This window comes from Eucalyptus grandis, chromosome 1, assembly GCF_016545825.1.
Source record: "Eucalyptus grandis isolate ANBG69807.140 chromosome 1, ASM1654582v1, whole genome shotgun sequence".
NCBI classification, from domain to species: domain Eukaryota; kingdom Viridiplantae; phylum Streptophyta; class Magnoliopsida; order Myrtales; family Myrtaceae; genus Eucalyptus; species Eucalyptus grandis.
Window position 1 is genome coordinate 36,337,361 of NC_052612.1, and position 24,131 is coordinate 36,361,491.

At 41.0% G+C, this 24,131-nt stretch overlaps 2 protein-coding genes across 2 annotated transcripts; both read right to left on the reverse strand.

Moving 5' to 3' along the window:
* Positions 1-1,232: 1,232 nt before the first annotated feature.
* On the reverse strand, positions 1,233-3,866 carry LOC104440222 (uncharacterized GPI-anchored protein At4g28100). The gene is made up of 3 exons (XM_010053187.3): positions 3,052-3,866; positions 2,562-2,895; positions 1,233-1,762 (listed from the first exon to the last, which is right to left on the reverse strand). The coding sequence occupies exons 1-3, from the start codon at positions 3,330-3,332 to the stop codon at positions 1,433-1,435; spliced, it is 945 nt and encodes a 314-aa protein (XP_010051489.1). The 5' UTR covers positions 3,333-3,866; the 3' UTR covers positions 1,233-1,432.
* Positions 3,867-13,842: 9,976 nt separating this feature from the next.
* On the reverse strand, positions 13,843-15,497 carry LOC104440232 (transcription factor MYB41). The gene is made up of 3 exons (XM_010053193.3): positions 15,226-15,497; positions 14,974-15,103; positions 13,843-14,856 (listed from the first exon to the last, which is right to left on the reverse strand). The coding sequence occupies exons 1-3, from the start codon at positions 15,356-15,358 to the stop codon at positions 14,037-14,039; spliced, it is 1,083 nt and encodes a 360-aa protein (XP_010051495.1). The 5' UTR covers positions 15,359-15,497; the 3' UTR covers positions 13,843-14,036.
* Positions 15,498-24,131: the final 8,634 nt, after the last annotated feature.

The window sequence follows — 24,131 nt, forward strand, 5'->3', positions numbered from 1 at the left end:
TCTTCCTAGATGAATTCTCAAATTTATGATATACGATATATATGCACACACGAGTATTTTTACCAATGTTTACAATCTAAAAATTGCAGTTCAATTACCCAATGGTTTCATTTGTTCTTTGATACGTTTATCGATTTGTTTCTTTGAAGATAAAACTAGTCATTCTCTCCAATAACTAAAATAGGTGGCCAGTATTGCACCGAAACTCACTGGGACCAACATGTTGGCACCACTCATTACTATCAGTAGAGGAAAATTACGACATATGAGGATATCTACTAACAGATAAGTCTTTTGACTTTACAAACTATAAAGTAATGTTACGATCATTGAGGTAAGTTGCTAAAAATATGGCAAAAGATTTTACAACAAAGGCGTTTATGATATATCTCATGAAAAGTTAAGAACATTAGGTAAGATGCTGCTCATGAATCACAATCACTAACTTATTATTCACAATTACTTACAGGAAAATTACAATTATTGGGCCCAATTACTAAGTAGAGATACAATACTAAAGATAACTTGTGAGATTCCACAATGTCATCAATTAATTACTAGTTCTTAATATTTTTCGAGGTACGAACACTATAGCCAAGTCACCCTTCATAACCGTAACTCACTACTTAGATGTGGAAACAAGTTACCATAATAATCGATAAAATCATGACTTAGAAAGTTAAATTAGTGTATATAGGTACAACAATCTTGGCAATGATTTCAGGAAAATTATGATAAATTTCAGTCTCTCTCTATCTCTCTTGTATTTTTTTCACTGTGAAACCTCAGAAGCACCTTATTCGGTTAATCATAGAATGACCAATTAACCTTAGATTGCACTGGGCTTCCTCCAAGCCTAAAGTGACAAAAATTTGGGGAAAACACATCTAAATCTACTGGGAAACGCAACCCCTCCACGTCGCGACAAGCGATGAAACCTCGATCGAATCCTTCCTCCTTCGGACATGTGAGACGATACTCTTTCTTAATCAGGGCACGGAGAATCAAAGCCTTGTCCGGCAATTATCTTAACGAGGGTCGTTCCTTGTTCTTCGCTAACACGACCAACATACTCAGTCCTCGGGACCCGTCCCCGCGACTATTTTGTTTTTCTTCTCGCCTCGAGATTGATTAAATCAAATCTTAATCTAAATCCCAGCTTCGAAATGCGAACGATGCGATCGATCTATAGACGTCGAAAATATTTATAAAATAAAAAACTCAGCCTTCGGTGCAGAGAGATGATTGTCTTGAATTTGAGCAGAGGCCCGAGATTACTGACTACAAACTGTAATTTACAGGAGTGGGTCAGAAAGAAAAATGGAGAGATTGACCAAAAATTTTACCCAATAACAAGCCGCCTCGTATCCTCCCTAAGCCCTAAACATCACCACGTGACCCGACACTGAGAGAGAGAGAGAGGGGCAGGCTCCTAGATAAACAAACAAAACCACATGATGGAGGGCAAGATCGGGAACCAAGCGAGGGACGGCGCCGACGAGGACTGGGCCCTCTCGAACTGCAGGGAGTCGACGGCCAGCGGCATGTTCTCCTGGTCCGGGCTGCACTTGGCGCCCTCCGGCGGGTGCCAGCTGTACATGATGGCCCGCAGCGCGGCGGAGACGGTGGGGATGTACGCCGTCTTGTTGCGCGCCAGGAGCCACGTCAGGCCCATCAGCTGGCAGTCCCGGTCTAGCATCCTGCTCGTCCGGTCGCTCGACGAGCCTCCCCCTCCCGTCCCGTTCTTGTATCCTCCCTTCAGCTGTTGCCCAGAAGAGAACACGAGTTAATTTTTCAGTTAATATTATTTTTAGCAGCTGGGGGTAAAAGGTAAAGGAGAACTGGAGATCGAGGCGCCAAATGTAAATTTATTAGGCATGATTGGCCTTGAATGAAACCAACCCCCCACCTTTCTTTCGCTTTGTCAATCATGTGAAGAGGAGAATATAATAATGCCCCACTTTTAAAAGGGCGTCGAATTAAAAAATTCACATATACGTTTTGAATTTCAGTGGAGGAGCACCAACAGCGGATGCGGACAAGGAGAGGGTACAGGGCTCGTGCGGTGTGTTGAATCTGTTCGCTGTCCAGAACGTGCCAATGAGGTTAAAGGTTGTCACTGTCCGGGATCATATACCAGAACCAATCTGGTCTGTTCCAGAAAGAGGCAAAAGAGATCTACCCGGAAGGGAACATGGTCGCAGCTCTCTCGTTCATCTCCATGCATCCATGCACCCATCAGTCAGCTCCATACTTGATGATGGCTGACGAAGTTCTGCTGGTGTGTACATGTATGAAAGTTGGAGGAAGATGGGTGGGGGATGGCTTGTAAGATGCAAGCTATACATCTTATGAAGTGATGGAAAGGCTCACGTCATAAAGTTGTTGAATTTACATGTGGAACCGCACCAAGAAAAATGGCTCCCTTACGGGGAAAAGAAAGCTTTTTTATACAGCAAGTGCCGAGAATAAAGCGTTTTTCTTCCTTTTCTCCTCGGTATTTGGTTTTCTTGAAAGGAAAAGGGCAGCTAAAAGAGACAAAAGAGCGAAGTCGAAAGTACCTTTTGAAGGGCGCCGAGGCACTTGGTGCAACCGGCGTACGAGGAGTTCCGGCAGCTCTTCTCGAGGTTCCTCACCGCGGCGGTCGGCGTCACGTTCCGGGACGCGGAGGAGACGTTGAACGCCGCCGGGCAGCTCAGCGAGCTGATCTGGTGGACCCTGATGCCGCAGAAGCACAGGACGGCGTCGCAGCTCGCGTTCGGCTGCGGGAGGTGCACGTTCTTGCTCACCAGCGCCGACTGTAGCGAGTTCACGCACTTCTGCGAGTCGTCCGGGATCATCGGCAGCTCCTCCCCCGACGACGGCGCCGCCGCCGGAGCCACCTGCAGGGCGTACCTGTCCGTAGGGTTTCTCAGACTCTCAGTTATTACCGCACACCACACGACCATCACGCAAAAGCAAGCTAGCAAAGGTGGGATTTTTCGGTGTTCGATCACGAATTCGACCGAGATAATGGCAATGCGATCGACACGTAAAAGACTCCCTTTTTACCTGGCGTGGGCGGCGAAGAGCCAAGCGGCCAGCACGGGGCAGCACCGGCTACGGTCGAGGTTACGGCCGCAGGCCTCGCTGACGCCGCCGAAGAGCTCGGCGGAGAGGTCGAGCTTGCAGATTTGGCCCGCCGAGTCCACGGGGAAGGCCGGGACGGTGTAGGGCTGGTCGTGGCCGCCCCCGACGGGCTCGGCGATGATGCCGGCGAGGGACGGGCGGAGGAGAAGAGCGCAGGAACAGAAAGCGACGAGCAGCGCGAGAAGAAGAAGCCGAAGTGGCATTTTTTATCCGCGTTCGAGCGAAGGGGAATTGGGTTTGTCGTGGAGAGGCGAGTGGGAAAGTGATGTTCTCTCTCTCTCTCTCTTTTTCTTCCGGGTGATGAAGACGAAATGATTACCGCTTTGACTTGAGAGAGAGAGAGAGAGAGAGAGAGGGGTTTTTGTGTGCGGGAAAGGAGGGGAAAGGTGGGGGAGCCTACTCGGGAAATTGAAGGAAGAAAGCAGAGGAGGAGGAAGAAGAGTAGGAAGATAAAGTGGGGAGCTTTTCTCCTTTTCTCTTCTCAATAATGGGCGAAGTGTGGGCCTTTGAATCTTTACTTTTCCGGATGCTTTTCGCTTCTTCTTTTTCCGACTCTTGTCTCGGTTCTTGTATTTGTCGGAGCGGAAGGATTATAATAAGGCGGAAGAGCTGCGGGAGATTCAGCAGATATTCTGGCTCGCCTCTGCTTCAAGCTCCCAAGAAATGCAAGTTCGAAGAGAGGGTTAGCGAGAGAGAGAAAGAGAGAGAGAGAGAGAGCATGGAAGTCTAGGCGGATGAGGGCATGGAAGTCTAGACAAATAGATAATTTGATACAGAGAGGACTGAGAGAGACTTGCATTTCTCTCTCTCTCTCTCTCTCTCTCTCTCTCTCTATCTTGCAGTCACGATTTTTTTTTTTTTAAAATGTCCAAGAAAGGACAGAGAGATTTGTACCCACGAAAAGGAACTGCATAATGCGGCCAAATCTGATCAATGTAGTAGGATGAAACTTCAGCTGGGCATTGCCAGATGATTAGGTTAAAAAGCTGTGGAGGTGAAATTTTGAATTGGACGTACGAGGTGATTGCCTCGTTTGAGTATCAACACGACCCCGTCTCTTCGCTAGCGGTTTCCTTTGAATTTTTACTTCCTCTAAAATTGTTGAAATTCAGAGGAAAAAGACGTTACCTTTTAGGAATTATGCAGTTCAGATTCTGAATGATTCTATGTGTTGAAAAGTTTGAAATAAGGGACATCGCTAAAAATAAATAAATGGAGTGCGCCGAAAAAGCAAAAACTGAAAAGAAATATAGAAAGAATAGCACCACAACATGTAAAGAAAGTTGTGACCGAATCCTAATAAGTTTATTCTTTGGAAAAGAAAGTTGATACATTTGTCATATATTTTATGCAAAGGATGAGAAGTGAAAGGCCTATCATAAGTGACGGAACGAGTATTCTATTGATCTATCAATTGTATATTTAATCATGTCAACTTCATGTGAGCTTCATAAGACTCGGAAATTGCGATTGCAATTGCTCCATACGAGCAAATATTTCATGTTACAACAATGTCTTCAAATAGATTTTAGTTGTGTCTCGCTTAGGTCATTCAAATGAGAATCCCTTATGTGACACAAGAATACATACAATATTTGAGAGAGACTCGGAATCAATACAATAGAATTGATTCGAAATTGTCATAAATTGATGATTTTTACCCCCTTCTAACAAAAAAAAAAAGAAGAAGTATTTTGTAAGAACATTGAATCATTTCGGCAATGACTTGTACAAATTGCCACCCCAAATCTTGATGATCATAAGTTCAAGAGAGATAATGAAATTGAATTTGACAACGGGTGTCACAACATTTTTCAATCGTTGTCATGTATTCCATTTACATCAAATAAGTGTTGAGAAGTAGTTGAAACACCATTGAGAGAACTATGCAAGTAAGAGGAATGAAAGAAATTGAACTCGAACGCTCATGCAACCGTTGCTGGACCAACATATCGATGAACGACTGATTTTTGGGATGTCTTATTGATAAATGAAGTTTAGAAGTCTAGATACGACTTCTCAAATAACATTTCCAGGCGTTTGTCGAATTGATAACACATATATACCAAGGCTATCATATCACTACCAACTCTTGCAACTTTCACATGTCACGATATTTGGTCCATTTGTTTCATAGAAAAATTAAAAATATATATATTTTTCTTGAAAATGGCAGCTTGTATCGCTCAAATTAGTTAGTCGATGAAATATGTTTTCATTATCAACAATAATTTATGTTTGAATATTTTCATGAACGATGAAAATGTTTTTCATTCGTTCATTCTTATAAGTAATATAAACGATTATTTTTAAGAGATAACTTTCAAATCATTTATTTTTTGTAAAGATAAACAAAACGTAGCGAATTATGGTGCGTTTAGTAACATTTTTGTTTAAAAATTGTTTATGGGAACGAAATAGAAAAAATATTTCTACTTCAAGAAATAATTTTTGAACAAAAAACATGTTTGATAAATCTGTTCTAGAAATATAAAAAGAATAGAAACACATATTGTATATATTTTTATTTTTTAATATTTTTTTTAAATTTTTCTATTTTCTTTCTTATTTATTTTCCTTTTTCTTTTTCTTTTTCTTCTTTTGGCCGCCGGCCTCGGCCATGGTGGCGATCGGCCGACGAGGGTCGGCTGCCTCGCCTTGGCCGGGCAAGCTCGAGCTCGCCCAACCCAACGCAAGGTCGACCTCGATAGGGGTCGGCGACGCTTGGCCTTGCCGGGGCCGGCGACACTCCGGCGAGGTCGCCGGCCTCGACGCCCGGTCGCCGCCCGGCCGAGGCCGCGACCGGCCAAAAAAAAAAAGAAAGAAAAAGAAGAAGAAAAGAAAAATAGAAAAGTGTTTCTAAATTTTGTTTCAAAAATAAGAAATAACTTTTTTTTTGTTTCTTTTTCGTTTTAGATGTGTTTACGGGAACAAAAGAATAATTTTGGAACAAAACGCACACAAACGCGTTTGTTCCTTTTTGTTAAAAGGAACAAAAATAACAAAAAATTGTGTTCCTGAGAACAAAAACACATTTTAATAAACAGGCCCTTAGTTGTCAGGTCAACTTCTCGAGAGAAATCGGAAATCAATGCCTTGGCCTTCTGACTTTTGATAAATCTTCGGCTAGAGAATGCTGTGAAAGTGAGAAGACTTGAGGACCATCCACAACTGATGCTATAAATCAAGCGGTTCGCTTGTACTAGGAAGCTTGGTTCTTTGTCCGCATGGCATATTTTGGCAAAATAGCTAGGAAGGGGACCAGCCCCTGGTAAGTGATCCTACGGCGATTGCAAGAGATCCATTCTGGGTAACCCTTCTCTCGCTCTTTCTCTCCATTATCGGAATCACTGATTCGTGTGAGGCAAGTGTGTCACGATCGTTAGATTATATGAACCGAGAAGTTATGGTGAATCGGAAGTCTAGTTAAGTGGCGATAGAATGACATGAAGGTGGTTATTTGCAAACTAAGCAAACGGTTTTTGGATGGAGCCCCGTGTTCTCTTTGCTATTTGATCGAGATGATGTACGAAAAGTTCCTGACCATTCTTCGGCGACGTTGAACTCTTCCGACTGCTGTTAGATTTTCCCAAGTAGAAAGTACATCCTCCTAGGTTTATCCCAGGCGGGCTTCTATCTAATACTAGAATAGGTTTTCAGAGGACAATCACGAAGAGATAGAGAGCGATAGGAATGAAGTAATTCAAGAGGTTTAAAACTGTTGAGTTGATACTTATTCACAAATATATCAGAACCATTATCGAATTATATTACAAATCACTAAATCCATATTTGAAATTTTCACAGTTACTTTTATAATTACGTCCTCTTTTAATATACTTTGCACCCTCTAATTCGCAGACCACGCTTTACTCTAGTTTCTACAATCCTGCAAACCGTTTTAGTAGTGCTAGATTTAAAAAAGCAAATCTCAATTTGAAGAAATATAGATATGTAAAGATATAGAGTTTTGAAAGTACAAGATAATAAAAGAAAGTGGAAGACGGTTTTGATAATTCAAATTTCCAAATAATCTCATCACCCCGAGGTCCTCAGTCTTTGCCTCGTTCAAAACTCTCAATAATGCTAGGTTTCCAGATTCTATAGATAGTATATTGATCCATCAATCTTTTTTTCATGTTAAGAGTATATAAATATCAAGTCATATGTTTATCTAACGATAGGGGTGTGCATGGTTCAGGTGGGCGGTTCTTGACCTAGAACTGGGAACCGCCCACTAGTTACATGGATCCACCCGGGAAATGGACCGCCGGTTCGGTCCGATTTCCAAGTTGATCCATAGAATCGGTCAAACCTCCGTGCCTTCCCCTTTTCACCCTCCTTGCGTCTACTTATTCTGGCTTTCCTGACCATGGTAGCTTTATTCTCCTTAAGTACTAGCGCCACGGTGGCGGCGGTTGCGACCCCCACACCACTTCCGTCCCAACCACCACTGCCATCTTTGCCACCACCTTCACCGTCTATTGCTCCTCCCTCAAGACTGACAATGAAAAGGACAATGGGGACAATGAGCCATTCTTAGACTTGGAGTTTGCCCTTGTTCTCGAAAATGAGGATGATGGGGGGAGGCCTGAGGAGGGAGAGGAGGAAGAGGGGAGGTAGAAGTGGGACGAGCCCAGCAACGAAGAGGACAGTAGTGACAGTGAATGCGGTGGTGGTGACGAGGATGGCGACGACGTGGAGAAAGAGTTCAAGTTTGAGGGAGGAAAAGAGAATCAACTCACTATACCCACCCCGCGATAGACGCGTTGGTTCGAGCTCTTAACCCTCATCTAAGAGGGGAGAGGTTCAAAACTTTGCATCCCCATTGCGTGACTTAAGTGGGGTGCCGTGGGAAGTGGGTCCCCATGCTAGTGCTCCTTGGGTTTGCGTCGCCGGCTGCCGGCTGTATGACGGTTCCCGGATCATCAAAAAAAGAAAAACTCACTGTTTCGCTGAGTTCGGACTAGGACTCGAAGGGAGATGAGTAGATCCGGAGGTGAATTGGAAAGGAAAAGGGAGTTCGGGGAGATTTTGAACTAAAGAGAAATGAGATGGAGTAGGAGCCCTAAATATTAAATTTGCTAATTTCAATTTTTTTAAAAATTAAAAATTAATATATTATTATAATATAACCGGTCCGGTCCAGATGGGGGGTGGGTGGATCTATCAATAGAACCGAAAAAAAAAACCCGGTTTCCTTAAGAACTACTGATTCTGAGCGATTTCGGTCCAATTTCGAGCAGTTCGGGTGAGTCCCAATTCTTTTGCACATCTTTATTTAACAATATGAGTTTTTAAAATAATTAACAACGATCTTACAAAATCTCATATTGCATCACAATGTATCTCTCAATCATTTTCAATTTAAAGGAAGAAATTTTTAAAAGTTGGCTTATAAGTCGTGAAGGCATTTGTTAAGTAACAGTAGCACCAGAAAAGGGAGAAAGACGAGAAGGGTCGTGCCAAATTATGCTCACAAAAAAGAAAAAAGAAAAAAAAGCGTACCTTTTGCAAAAGGCCCTGCAAAATCGCTCTTTTGCTTTTCTTGTGGGTTTAGGCATAAGGGTCCCCTCCATGTCCGAAGAGGACAACTGCAGCGCAGGGAAAAAGCAGCGTAAGTGGGCTTCTTTTTCCTCTGTTCCTTTTCAGAGATGTGAGATAATCATCTTCGTTTAGATTAAACAAAAGGTCGATGGGGTCTGCAGGAGCATTGGTAATTGAGCTTAAAAAAGGGAAAAAGAAAGGAAAGTAGCGGGGAGAAAAGCGAGTAATCATGGTGCCGCTCCACATCGAGGTTGGACGGTCTCGAACCGAATTTATCCACATCATCGGGACAGTGCGGTGGAGCACTCCGGTTGGCTTCCGTCGTCTGTGCTTTTTCACCGGCCGCGTGATTCCCTCTCCGGCCGACGACGGAGGAGTTCCGGAGGGTGCAACGGCGAAGTTCTTGGATAGCTTTTCTGGTTTGCGTGAATGAATCTTGGAAGGTAAAGATTGTTTCGAGGGACTGAGTTTCTTTTCATGAACGTCACCATCATGAAATTGCAAACGATCCTATGTTGGAGACGTCGATTCGCATCGGAGGTCGCGTTTTGTAGGGTTTGTGAGGTTTGTGAGGTTTGCTCGGTACTTCACTAGTCCAAAGTGTATGCATCCGGAGGCGGGTTTCCTTGTCACGAAGAGGTGTAATTGCTTGTTATTTCCTGCCAACTGATGATTATCCCACGGTTTTACAGTCATAGACAATATCGCTCCAGTGGGGATGAAATGGGGAATACATAGTGCGCTTCCAGCTCACCCAATTGACGACTCTCAGGCCCATTGTACGAAATTGGGCTACGTGGGCTTGTCATCTTTCATCTACAATTCTATTCCTCAATGATTATTACTAGGTTCCTTCAATAATCTGGGGTGACCCTAACAACTTTGCTGAATATGGATGAGCCAGTTGAAGTCCGTTAAAATAGGTCCCCAAGGAGCAGGGCTCTTCTAGAAAATCAAGAAAGAAAAAGGGATAGACATCAGACAATTAAGGCTGTTTTTGCACAGATTTGGAAAGGGATTTTGGGCTTGTAAAGTCTCTTAAGTGAAAGTTGGGATGTTTGATAAATTTTTCTTGGACCACTCTAAGTTGGCAAAGCCCTAAACCCAAGGCGGATCCTCCCTTACTTCGGCTGTGCAGCATATTTGGAAAGCCCTCTCCAAGGATTAATGAATTTTTCAATTGCCTTTCTGCCCCTAGAATTACGCTTTTATCCTTAAATGTCCCTTGGGCACAGCAAACTCAAGCAATCGCTCGATACCATAGAACAATGGCCTCAAGTCTCATTGGCGACATTACTGTAATTTGTCCAAGTTGCCGAGGGTTGTGTTGGATTTGGTCATCAAGGTCAAGATCTATTGGTTGAGATGTGGTGCAACAAGGCTCGATCAACACGAATTCTAGTCATCGAGAGTCGACCATTTGAGGCAGAGATCTAGTGCGACGAGAGTTGACCAACTAAGGGTGGACCATCGCCCTTCGACGCTTGCTTGGCTGACGATTGCTGATGCTTGCCTCTAGTTGCCACCGAAGCTCGCCTAATATTCTTGTCCTCTTTGTTGATGCTCACCCAATTGCTTGCCTTTTTGTTTTTTTTTCTTTCTTTTTTGACCTTTAAAATTGCTTTATAAAATATGCACCAAAAGTCGATCATTTAAACGCTATTTGCTTTTAGCAAATGCACCTTCAGTCAAAGATGTTTCTAGCTTCACATTTTCTGGGAGCTCCCCCAAACACATCCTAAACCCTTGAAGCGGTGGTTCTTACACCCATAAGCAAAATGCTATTGACCTTCGCTTAGGTGAATTACGTCCTGCGCACTGCGCAGTGGTTGTGCAAGAGGAAAAGTACAAATTCGCCTTTTACACCTTCCTCCTACATCGACATTAGGATTTCAACTTCCATTCTCTTATTCATTCTCTCACGCCGAACCACGGGACAGGTGGGAGAACATGTCATGTCCCAAGGCTCCATCAAAATCACCAGGAATCGAGGCAGTTCCGTAGATTTATCGTCGTACATGCGAAATGATTGCTTTGGCCGAAACAAGAAACACGAGCCAAGGTGTTTTGGCTCTGCATTCTTCCATCGGCTAATTCCGGACTCCCAAAAAGATGAAGACGACGGCTGCTTTGAGCACCGTAATCTCCCCCGCCCCCTGCCTCATTTGGAATTAAGGCGGAAATTGTCAGCTTTCGCCTTCTATTAGTGGGATTACACCGAGTTAGATGATTCATCACTCGGTAGTTGAGTTGATAATCAAGTCGGAACGTCAAGTCAAAACCAAATTACTGATATTTTCCTGCCCGCCATCATCCTTCATCATCACTACACCATCCAATTTGGTAGTTTGTGACGGGAAATGATTATGTATCTAGACAATAGAAAAGATCAATTCGTAAATTGATTGCTCTTTTATTTGTCACATATCCCATGTCGATCCTCATTGGTATAGACTGTCGTACCTAGTTTGAAAATTCCAACCAATTAACTAAATCAGTCGATTAGAATGCGTAAAAGAAAAGACTAGATATTACACAATTTATGTATTTTGGATTGATCATTAATCTATACCCCTTTTTAAGCCTTCGTTCCCCGTTCATCAAATCATTGGTCCAACCGAAAGGTTCATCACCCATTTTTCATGTTTGCCAATGGATGGAAACCATCCGAAAATAGCTGAAAGAGATTATGTGCGAAGGCGGTATGTTTCATAAATTGATTAAGGCAATAATGGCATTGATCCATCTTTGTCTCCTGCTTCGTCTACCTACCCACCTTTCCTGTTGACCTGGTGGAGCCTGAGGTATGTAAGGATAGCACGAAACAATGTTGCTTTAACGAAAAAACACATGACGACACAATATCAGAAAACTGTTGAAGATATATCACTTATATTCAGGATCTGTACATCCACCACAATCTTTTCATACAGGGACGTTCCCATGATATTGTCTATTTCACATGTAAGGTCATTACAGAAATTTGCAACTCGTCCTCCGTAGTCTAGTCTGTTCGTTCAAGTTTTAAGGGAAAAAAAAATGGTGATCCGATGGATTTCTTTGTTTGACATGATAAATGTAATCAATTATGCCGTTTAAATAATTTAAAAGGAAAAAAACCAGTTAGCTTGGATGGTTCGGTGTTCTTTTGCACGCATGTCTTCCATGGAGTCGCATAGCTTGAGTCAGGTTTTGATCGATCTCTAGTAGATCGAAGAAAACAAACCGATGATTACTAGGACCTTTCTACCATGCCTCGAGGTCTTAGATGACAACTTTGTCGAACAAGATTCAACGATTAACAACGAAAGTCGTTTTCGTAACTAAGTTCCCGAAATGAATATCAATCGTGATTCGATCATCTTTGTCAAGTAAACATATTTTTATCAAGAATTACTACATGCTTTTATTTTTAGAGATCTCTTCAGAGTAGCATTGCTCCTTTCAAGCCGGTGCACTATTACAGAATATGACATTCGTTATGGTGCTAAACGTGATAAATGAATTTCTACTCCGTTTTCGTCTCTTACAGGACGATGGCTTTATTCAAAGCATGGCCTTACAAGCAATCATGGACGGTCGCAAAATGGACCGATCTGCATATGAACAAAGTCAACTGCTTGTACCTGCTTGTTGCTCTCGTATAACGACGACATCTCGTTTACATGTGTCCGCAGAGAAAATGTCAGAAAACTTCTCCCTTCTCTGAAATTTCTCCTCGGAAACTAGTGAATGAATATTGAGCCCACAACCCCATTTTCCCTCCTCTCATAGCATAAGATAAGCCTCTCTCTTTTTTTTTGTTTTTTTGTTTTGTTTTTGTTTTTGTTTTTTTTCTGGGTGGTTTTTTCCTTGCAAAAGGGGAAACAAATTTAAGGTTGTCCATAACCACACGGAAAAATGAAAACGCAAAATAGAAAGGTGTGGTGTGCCAACCCTAACTAAAAAGGTAGCCTCAGATGATGAAATTGCCAGGAAATTAATAATATGGTTTGGTCATGACTTCTAAGACAAGACGAAGATCAATGAGATGTGCGGAAAAGGAGATCCTTCGTTTCAACCGGCTTATCTACGGTACCCACTTCGTGCATTCTCCCTTTGGAGTCTTCAAAACGATGATTACTTTTACATGGGTAAGGAAGGAAGATGCCCACATGACGACAAAAGTGCACTTTTTGAGCTTTCGATACACACATATATGTTCATACACATGACCCATCGATCATGTAATTACTCTCGTAGATGAATTCGACCTAGCTGTTAAAATGTGCAACCCCTTCTTCATAATAACTCGTGTACATGCTTAGGATAAACTTAAAGGTCAAAGCGATAAATTAATTAGGGTCTATATCTCTTCCAACTATAATGACGATGCATAATACCCAAAAAGCTAATTTTTGGACTATGTGACCAGTCGATTTAGCCTATCCAGTTGAATTTTTTCCTCCCTATATGTAAGGATAAGGTCTTTTGATATATTAAATCGAACACATGAAAATATCATTCCATCTTCATTTTCTAGTCACGTAGAGGTGACAAAGGTTAGGTGGTCCTTGATCGTCTTTTTTGGGCAAATCCAGATCTCAAAACTCGCATTTTCACTATATTTATGGAAGAAAAACTAATATCATATAATCAATACGCGTGTGTTTTCTTTTTAATTCTTTATTAGTACTTTAACATAAAGTGATTGCGGGATAGCTTAATTAAGGTTCTGGCGGATGGAAGTAGGACGTCTATATAACTCCGGCTTCTCTCAACTGTCCGATTAAAATAAATAAAAACCATATTACAGACACCTTTCAGAGGACAAAAAATTTGAAATGCTGAGGCGAGCATGCCCGAGATGGGAAACATCCACGCAAACGAAGTGCATAAATAGAAAGATAAGATGTTTGCCATTATGAATATCTAAATATGCAATTCCATTTAAGGCTGCTCGGGGGGAAAAAAATTTCCCATCACTACTGTGCATAATGAATTTCTTTTTTCAGATTATAACTTAGTATTTCTTTCGAGAGTTTATCATTCTGTAGGGGCCTTGGCATGTTTTTATTCTTGAAATCAACGCGTTAGCTCGTTCATGTATCGTATGTATGTAGTCTTTTTGTTTCCAAACCAAAGTGAAACTGTTTTTTTGGTAAGGAACCAAAGTGAAACTGTTGCTTCTCTGAAAGATGATAAAAGTCTTATTCTCTGCACAAGCATACAAAGAATTCCATATATTGACAGCCAGCGAAGATACAACCAAAACCTCACCAAAAAAAGGGTAATGAAGAATTAAAAACAGAAAAAAGCCACAAAAAGAGGTCCTACTTCATCGACTTCATTATTCTGCACTCCGTAATAATTGGAAGGCATTAACACATGAAGTCGTTAATGTCCAAACTCTCTGGAAGCTCGAACTTGAAGAAGCTGCTGCAGTAGCTCTCTCTCTCCTCCTCGGAGCTGCTATTCACGAATGTGGACGATGAATTCAATGGTGTAGAACTGGACAACGGAGTCGACATGATTGAGTCGAACCTGAAGTTCTGGTCGTCGCCATTGTTTGGTTGGAAGTGACACAACTTTTCCAATGGTGCAGGCATAGCCGGACTCGAATTGCACTGAATATAGTGCGGCTGTGACACCAAATCTTGACTTTCCATTGGAGGCACAATAATTTGTCCGGTGTTTGAACAGCTGAAATTACTCGGCAAGTTTGACGGGAAATCTCCTACATTGGCCTGTCCAAGTTGTGCTTGGTCCACAAGTGGACCACAGGGAAGGGTAGAAGTGGTGCAAGCTGGAACTTGCTGACCTTGAGATTGAGCTTGAACTTGAAATTGATTGGAGTGGGACAATGGGAAAGCATTCGGATCAGAGATTTGGTTCTCCTGCAGATTATTTTGCGAGAGCAGATCTGGGTTTTCATTTTTGAGCGACAATATGGTCGAAGCAAGCCTTAAGAGCTCTGGGTTCAACAGGGCTTGCGTTTTCAACAAGTTAGCCATGTTGATGAGAGGAGGGTTGCATAGAGACGAGCTGAGAAGCGAGGAGAGATCGAGAAGATCGAGGCGAGGTGCGTGAGTCACTGGGTCGATCCCGTTCCGGAGGAGCCTCTTCCTAATATGGGTGTTCCAGTAGTTCTTGATCTCGTTGTCAGTTCTCCCGGGCAAGCGAGCAGCTATAGCCGACCACCTAACACATTGAAAATGGTACCAGAGTCAGAATATTCATGAACCGCTCAAAAAATCTAATGAAAACTGCAGTTGAGGCATGAATTATTTTATCAATTTTTGAGAGCGAAGGCCATACTTATTGCCCAAGATGCTGTGCAGTTGGATGATGGTCTCTTCTTCCTCGAAAGAAAACCTTCCTCTCTTGATGTCTGGTCTCAGATAGTTAGTCCAGCGAAGGCGACAACTCTTCCCACATCTTTGAAGCCCTGAAACATCATCGAAAAGAGAAAGGGTTAAGAACACGGATTCAAACATAATCTTCATACGTCTACATGCGACAAAAAAAGAAGAAAAAAAAAAGGAATTAATCTTATGATGCATCGCATACCGGCGTTCTTGGGAAGGGTCCTCCAGTTACCAGGTCCATGAGCCTGAATATAGTTGATGAGCTTGAGATCTTCCTCAGGCGTCCATGGCCCTTTCTTGAGCCCATTCTTGTCACAGCAAGGCGCTCTTCCCATCGCTACACGGCAAAGCAACAAACACACACTTTTTCGTGGGTTGAATCCGGCGTTGAAAAGGGTTCTCCCTTTTAAGCGAAGGAAGAAAAAAGTTTCGTGGAAAGCGGATTTGACTCTTTGTGAGGAGGAGACTGAGATAAACGAGACGAGCGCTTGAAGTGCAGAGGTCCAAGGGAGGCGAGGTTATATACAGAGGGGGAGAGAGAGTTAAGGGAGGCTCAGATCGAAGTCAACAAGATTTGGTGCCGGCCAGGTTGCCACGTGGTTTGCGTATGTGTGGGCGTACATAGGGTGCATGTACGTGTGCGAAGACGATGCGCCCTTGGCCTTCTTGGTGACATCTGATTCTGGAAACCAACGTAAGCTTTTGCCAAAATTGCTGCAAATTTAGGGTTTGAATAATGTGGGAAGGAAAGAGCGTGGGCTGCGCCCTAAATGTTTATCACGATTTATTTTAGATGAACGAGTTCGAGTGTGAATGCACGTATGTGCACTATAATTTGAGTTTGTTCTTATATTTATATTAAACCCATCAACAGTTGAAATTTCCCTTTAGATAGATGCTTTGTTCTAACCTGCCAAAGATTAGCGATATTTGTGCGAAAAAAGAAAAAGATCATTCTGTTTTCATGATGGTAAGAAGTTTTCTTAAAAAACAGGAATTTATTTTGATCTATTCAAGTTTTGTCGAGATAACATTTCATTCATTTCCTTAGAAATACAAGATAGAAACAATGCAGTCCATTACAAACATGACAAATCCCAAACAATAACAAATAAATCATTATAATAAAGTTAGGGATTATACACATAAAGAGTAGACCTACGACTCCTTCAAATCAAAATCAATGGCTGATTATTTAATTTGTCTTCAGTAATTAACACACACCAAGTCTCTACCTCCATCTATTAATATGGCTTTGCCTTTACTCGGTGCAAGCCAAGATTTGGCATTGCCAACACATTTGTCATTCGGAGTAAAAAGATCGAATGAACACAGATCTTAAGACTCTGAGAATGAAACCTTCGTGAAGCTCCTCTAATCCCTTTAAAATTGGATTTGCACACTAACAAAATCCAAGGAAATGCCAAAATCATACACGCAAAAAATCTCAAATCTAGACTAAATCGGAATGGAAACCTCTCTGAAATAGGAGGTAAAAACATCTAAATTTAAACTAGATAAGATGAAAAAAGCTCCCCAAAGGGAGGAAAGTAAGACAAGAAATAGAGAACCAAGACAATCAAAGAAAAAGGGCGAAAAGGGAGGGAAGGGAGGGAAATTACTGGCTCAAACCCTCCCCTCCCTCCATAGAAATTGGAGGCAAGCTACTTGAAGATAAGAGGGAAAGGAGAGAATCTAGGATTTCTTGGAGCGAGAGTTTATGGCGAGCAAGTTTTTCCCGAGAATTTTTTTATGTTGATCCATGTTACATTAGCATGCATCTGAAAGCTTATTGCATTTCCATTGGGCATTTACTTTGAAAATGTCATATCTCTTCTACCTAAACAAAGTATATGTTGAATGTGGCTTGCAGTTAAACCCACTTCAATTTGGAATCAGCTCCAGATTGAAATCCCGGACATATGGAGCAAGCAAATTGGTTACGTTTTGAGCGAGGAAGGATTTGGGTGCCCATAGGAATGTTTGTCAAAAGATGTTTACAATCAAATTTCGTACCCAATGTCAAGCCTAACTCGAGGCAGTACTTAGGGAGCCGTCAAGGAGTGCAAGTAAGTGAGGCAAACAATTTGTTTCTCTTTGATTTGTGTTCATGGGGATTTCATATGTAATTAGGGTTTGACAGACACTTAAAAGTTGTGTGTTTCAAGTGATTGTAATATTTCCATATTGATTTAGTGGAACATCACATCGATCTCTCTTTATAGATGAGGCATACTCTACCAAAGTCTTCTTTAGTAGGTCTATTTTCCGCACATATATCTTGCTTGATCGTTTGTGTTTGTTCCACCCTTTTGCCGTTTGTGTGACAATTCGACCATCATACGCTTAAAATCCTTTTATCTCTTGGGTCTGTTCATTGCACTTGTGAAATGCACGGTAAAATTTTTCTCTTTTATTTATTTATGGTTTGAGTTTGGATAGTATCCTCCCAAGAGGAAGTGATACCTAAGCATATCTTGATTTAATGCCACTTGGTACATATGTGCTCCTTTCATTTTTATTTTTCTTTTCACTCCACGGACACTTGCACACCACCCCCCATTGTCGTCATTGCCACAGGTTGTATAGCTGCCACTGGCCAGTGCTGACCCTTCACCTCAAGCCACCATTGTCACTAATGGCAATGGTGGACACGATGACAAGCCCCGGTGGTGACTCTAGAGTGGCTAAGCGTGAGGCGTCGGAGGATGATTGGCAGTGGCGGGCTAAGTTGCGGAGGGGCCAGAGACAGAGGGCCGAGGTGTATGAGGGCTAGAGGGAGGGAGGCAGGAAGAGAGAGGATCTGTATCCGATGAGTTACAAGTAGAATATTCTTTGATATCATGATTTTTGCTCAATATGGTGATAAACTGTTTTTCCATGGACTTTCATTTGGTTCACTGGTGGATTGACAAAGTATCGTTAAAATGGGGTTAAGATACCTATAGATGCAATTTTTACTCTAGCAAATGGAGGTTTCCATTTTATTTTACTTGAGCGTGTGAAAAAAAATTATAGAATCATTATAATTTCTAATAAAAATCACCCCCTTTAAATTCATATTCTCATTGATGTTGAGTACGATTTAATAATAATTTTGTGAGATTTTGTGGGGCCATTGCCAACTGTTCTAAAAGCTTAAACTGTTAGATAAAGACGTGATTTATTATTTAAATATTCTAACACTCCTCATCAAGCTTAATCTGGTCTTTTGCCTAGTACTAAACATGGAAATTTAATTGGGGAGGCAAATAGGGGCCTGGAAGATTCGAACTCAGAACCTCATAGCTCTGATACCATGTGAGATTTTGTGGGGTCACTGCCAACTGTTCTAAAAGTTTAAGCTATTAGATGAAGATATGGTTTATTATTTAAATATTCTAACAAATTTCTATATCTAGGTGTGGACAAAAAGACAGTAGAACATGAATTTAAAACAATAATTATGGCCTTATTACATTAAAACATAAGGAACATAAAAGCATTATCTTATTGTATCTCCATATCTGAAAATTTTCCAACTTGATTTCAATTTGCAAAGTTAACATCATTTAATCCTTGTCTTACATATATGACACAAAATGGTAGCATACCAAGGGACAAAAAGTTGGATGTTGAGGATTTTATTTTATTTTATTTTTTTTTTTTTTGGTCGGAGACATTGGAATTTGAGTAATAAAATTTGATGATTTTATAATTATCACTGTCTACGGAATAATCCTAACTAATGAGTTGCAAAAGATAAGGCAAAAGTTTAGTCATGGCGCATGTCTAAAGAAACTTATTGGATCGTGTGATGCGTAATCCAACTTAGCAACCAGTCACAGGGGGGTGCACCACCGCCTTCCAATCTAAATCGACACCCTATAACTCTATAAAAAGTACCTAATCATTCATCCACGTCCTTTTTCTTTGGGGCCTATCTCATTCCATTTGAAATGCATGTCAACTATTGAACACGTGTCTAGCTGCAGTAAGCTGCCTTTCCAAGCTGGATTGTATTTGAACTGAGCCACACGAGCATCGCCACGTAGCATCAGAAGCAAACATCGGAAGCAACGTATGTTCCTTCCCTCTCTGAGCCACACAGCCTCAAAGGTCAACCCCATCCTCCCCCTCTTCTCTCCCCAGCTCATCGTTTCCATCCCATTTTGACAGTTGTCTGCTGTAGATAGGAAATCGTTATGTGCGCGCGCGCTGCTTTTTTTTGTTTTTTGGCTCTGCAGGAACATAAGCTTGACACTCCACCTGGGGTTAACGAGTATGCTTTTCAAAGTCAAATAAAATCAGGTGTTCATCTCATCCACCTCTATCTAACAACGCAGGGAAGATGGTCAAATGCTATTATATTCCTTTTTTCCAGCTCTGAGGTCATAAACCCACTGTGTTGTCCCTTCGCTCGCAATGAAGTTTCACTTCACAAGATAATTACCATCGACCCTTTTATTCTACTTTGTTCTCCTTCTAATGCACATTTCCAGAGTCAATGGTGTTGCGTGCTGTCCCGGCAGCTGCATAAAAGAAAAAAGGAAAAACGGCAATGGTGTTCGAACCGTTGGACAAGTGTTCGTCAAGTGTTTCGGAATATTACTTAGTTAATCGCCGAGAGGTTTCATGATTAAATTATGTGGCAACCGACCGCTTCTGATTCAATGTCTTTGAGACATCTCTTTGTTACGTTAGATCCCTCGCGAAGGTTTTAAAATAATGGCTAATGCTAAGATAACGGCACCAGAATAACGGTGCATTTTGAACCACAAAATCACTTTCTTTTTTAATAGGCAGTCGGCTGTAATAAGTTGAACAATTATTTTGATTTTAACAGAACTTATCGATCTAAATTACTGAAAAAAATCATAAAACCAAATTCCAAAGATGGTTATCTATGTTATACAAAATTGTTGTGATCTATGGATGAACTTATGTCGATAGTTACACCATATCAAATTTTGGTTAATTTTGTTAAAAATCTATTATATTTGAAAATTGACATTTTAGGTCCCTAAATTTGTTGTACTTATACAATGCAAGTAATACAATAAATCCAAAATTTATCTGGCAACACCAAAATAAAAAAATAAATCACACTTCCGTAGCACATCTAAAAATAAACCATCATTGCGTATTTGCAATATAATTGCCACAAACATACCTTCTTCTTTTTTTTGAAAAGTGGCTTTGAATTCTCACACAAATAAAAGGATAATAGTTCTTGCACGTATCCTAATTTATACCACAACATCTTTGTATAACATAGATAACCAACTTTGACATTTGGTTTTACGACTTTTTCTCAGTAACTTAGGCTTGATAAGTTCAGGTAAAATCAGAATTATTGTTCAACTCATTACAGCCGGCTGCATATTAGAAAGGAAAGTGACTTTGTGGTTCAAAAGGCACCATTATTCCTAGAGAATAATGGTGCCATTATCTCGGCATTACCCTAAAATGATCTCACTCGTCATGCAAAATAGATTGCATAAGAAGGGTGGATCGTGTTCCTCGGTTTCCACTTTCTGTGGTGGTGGTGCTGCCTTCTAGATTTCGCCATGGAGACCCATACGCAATGGTTGGTCAATGTATTTAGATATGCGTTGTTATAATATGGATTAGATAAGGCGATAATAATGAATGGCGATCTCCTTGTGGCAAGAACATGTCTCCCGCCTGGGGTTTGCTTGTGCATGGCATGCCTTATATAGTCATGTACGTCTTTTATCGTTGACTTGCATTATTCAACTATCGGGTAGTTATATAGTGTCGTTGTTCTTGGTTGCGAGGTGTCCTGATAACTCAACAACCTTTGAATAATGGAAACCCTGGAGGGATGGCGAGTCACAAAACATCGAATATAGAAACAAATAAAATAAAGATTCTTGGCAAAGATAATATAATGTTTTTGGAAAAATAAACAATGGACCAAGTACGTGTGGTTGGAATTTGCGTGCAATAACATATCCCTGCATGCGGAATCGCCATTGTATACTACGTAGTCGTAGTCTACTGCGTAAGGTTCGTAAACATGCAATTTAAAAATGCATTTCACGTACAAAATGAGCTACGTAAATTCTGGGGCCAGTGGGTGCACGACACGTGGATCCATTTCTGATCGTGCTGATGCATGAAATGGATGTAGATTGCAGAGAGAGGGCTAACTAGAAGATCTCGAGTCGGCTTGCTAGGGGTCGACAGGTGTTGCGTCTCGATGTTAATTTAATGGCGATTGAACGAGTAAGGTTGTAAAATAATAAAATGGTTTGAGCTAAGGTAGAAAACGTGTTTTAACATGATCTGAACATGTCTCGATTTCACAGATGGGGATGAAGGAGCTTCTGCCACAGCTCGTGAGGCTGGTGTCATCAGCCGTTGTTGGTGGTCTGAAAAGATGTGAACAGATCATCCCTCGTTTTAGTTATTTAACAGTTTGACGAAATGCAAAGGAAGGTTTTATCTCCTTTCTCTCTCTTTCCCGAATGGAAAATTGAGTATTCATGACTATAAAGTTTCTTTCGTGGTCCCCCTGGAAAAGAGATGTGTATTAGGTCCGCTGCCGGTGAAAAGAATTCTAAAAGAAATTGAATCTATACATGAGTGATGATATTAAATGGCGTTTGTACTGTAAGAGGAAGTCCGATGATAAGCCTCATTAAAAAAAAATTAGGACTCTAATTACTCTGTACGTAGACAATGTAAAAGAATAACTACACAAGCAAGCTTCGGCCAATAATGACACTTCAAAAATATCTTTGGCAAATAGAACTGTTCACTGAGTAGGCAATAATTCTGATATGAGAATGTTTGTGTGATAAAATGTTAGAAGATTTTAACTTTTTTCCACGTAGCTAATCGCTTAGATTTTTGGTCTCATATCTAACACTTAGATTTGCCAATCCTAAGGGCGGCGTTCTCCAAATGTTCTTGTTATAGGAGCATAGAAGGGGCCAACAGAAATAAAATACTTTCGCTGGGCAAGTGTGAGCTCGTTTAGTTTAAGCCAATGAATTATGAGTAGAAATAATTAGTTCTCGATCTGGTCCAATCCAATGGAACCGGTTACTTTTTTTCCCCACTATTTGATGCCATATGTTCTGAAACTGGGAGTGTGTTTCCCATTACTTTTCAGAAGAAAAATCTAAGTAAAAATTAATGCGATGATGAATCGATGTAAACTGATCAAAACATGCCAACTGCACATATATTACTAACATTTAGGATGGAAGAAACTCATTGGAAACAATTTTACTTTCGTTAAGTATTACCCCCTTGTTTAGTTGTACGCTGGTAAGTTTAGGACATCACATTATTTACTAATTTTCTAGAGCATTCTCAATGTATCTAACATGGCAAATCACTTTGTTCACGAAGCAACCTTCCATGCCATGGAAACAAAATGAGTTAACCAGACAAATTGTAGAATGAAAATGATAAACTAAACCCACCAATCAATATCATCGAGAGAGAGAAGGATTATTTTGCAATTATGAATGATCAAATATCAGTAATGATCCTTATATTGGAAAGGAAAAAAAAAACAAGGACGAGTAGCTCGTGAATGATAGAACCTAGGAAAGGAGAGACAGCGAATGACAAACGATGGACGACTGATGACAGATGATGGACAATGGACGAGTCGAAGGAGAGGCGGCGGACAAGCCAAGGGATGGACGACAACGAATAGTGGACTGACATTAGCAAGTGGTAACTAGATAAGATTCGAGAAGTTGAGAGGACTAAAATACTTCACTTAGGGTTTAGTTCACAATTTACTAATTTTTTTGAAGAAATATAAAAATAATATTTATGTAATTGGTTCAGTCTAATTTGGTCAGTCTAATTTGGTCTGATTCTCTCTTTAAATCGGAAACCAGACCGCTTAGACACCACTTTCACTTTTAGGAACCGGGAATCGAACTAACACTCCCAAAAATCGAATCTAATTGGCAAGTTTGGTCCGATCCAAGCAGTTCTCGATTCGAGTGGTTTATTTTGCATATATCAATTTATAAGTCAATTCATATATATTAAAATCTACATACCACCTCAATCTCCGATTTGAGACTTTTCTAATATAACTCATACATGTATCTCAACAGCTTATTCCACCCTTCTTCCTTATCATGGCAAGTCTTTGTGAAATAACTCCAATAAGAAATATAAAAGAAGGCATTAAGAGACCCTCTTGGTTCAACCCATCCGTTTTCAAACCCTCTCCCATTCTTTTGATGAAGATATATGGATCCATGGGTATATATGTCTATAAAGATCCCCTATTCATGGATTGAATTCATTTGAAAATATCAAGAAAACATCAAATGATAAGTATGTTCGTCATTCTCACTCATGACTTGTTTCGAATCACCTCACTTGAGCATTTTCTCAAAGCTACCATTTAGGGTAGATCTTTGTGTCTCTAACAATTACCCGCTATGCGTGGGATAGGATGCCTGAGATAGGACGCCGAGCAAGATGAACAAACTACTCATGAAGAAATTAAATCTCTCGCTCACGAAGAAATTGAATCTCTCGCTAGTTGCTTAGGGTCATAAACTCATCATTCTATGCCCCAATGATTGGTTTGCGATATGTTCTTGGTGATGGACTACAAGATGCTTGCGGGCCCAAATTTCAACACCAAACCAGTCTCTTCCTCTTTAACATCTGGGCTCAAGCCTATGCCCTAGATAGCTTGTTGCACAAATAACTTGATCAATGGGCAGGCCCAAACTGAGCTTAGTTCAGGCCTGTGGGGGAAAGCATGACCACTGATGAGGCCTGAACGGTCCAAATCCAGTATTGGCCTTCCTATAATATATGTTTGATTAGGGGGGCAAAACTTGTGACTTCTACGGGGATCGAGCCTATGGTCTCTCGTGAACACGGTTGCCCCCCGTAGATTTTCATCACTAGATCGATACAAAGCCTATATATATGTTAAACGATCGAGAATTTTTGTATTTCAAATCAACAGGTCAAATATTGTTCGAACACCACTTCAGCGATGCAAGATTGCCAAGGTACTTTACTCCTTTTAGTCAACATGACCTGTTACCATGAGATGCTAACGTCGGGTGAAACATGTACCACACTACTAAAGTTGTCAAATGGGTG

What these genes read in the sequence shown, in the direction of transcription:
- LOC104440222 (XM_010053187.3), bottom strand. Translation starts at nt 3,332, where the DNA reads ATGCCACTTCGGCTTCTTCTTCTCGCGCTGCTCGTCGCTTTCTGTTCC. An exon ending in CTCTTCGCCGCCCACGCCAG is followed by an intron (nt 2,896 to 3,051) that starts GTAAAAAGGGAG and finishes CCCTACGGACAG; the next exon opens with GTACGCCCTGCAGGTGGCTC. An exon ending in GCCTCGGCGCCCTTCAAAAG is followed by an intron (nt 1,763 to 2,561) that starts GTACTTTCGACT and finishes TCTGGGCAACAG; the next exon opens with CTGAAGGGAGGATACAAGAA.
- LOC104440232 (XM_010053193.3), bottom strand. Translation starts at nt 15,358, where the DNA reads ATGGGAAGAGCGCCTTGCTGTGACAAGAATGGGCTCAAGAAAGGGCCA. An exon ending in GACCCTTCCCAAGAACGCCG is followed by an intron (nt 15,104 to 15,225) that starts GTATGCGATGCA and finishes ATGATGTTTCAG; the next exon opens with GGCTTCAAAGATGTGGGAAG. An exon ending in CACAGCATCTTGGGCAATAA is followed by an intron (nt 14,857 to 14,973) that starts GTATGGCCTTCG and finishes TCAATGTGTTAG; the next exon opens with GTGGTCGGCTATAGCTGCTC.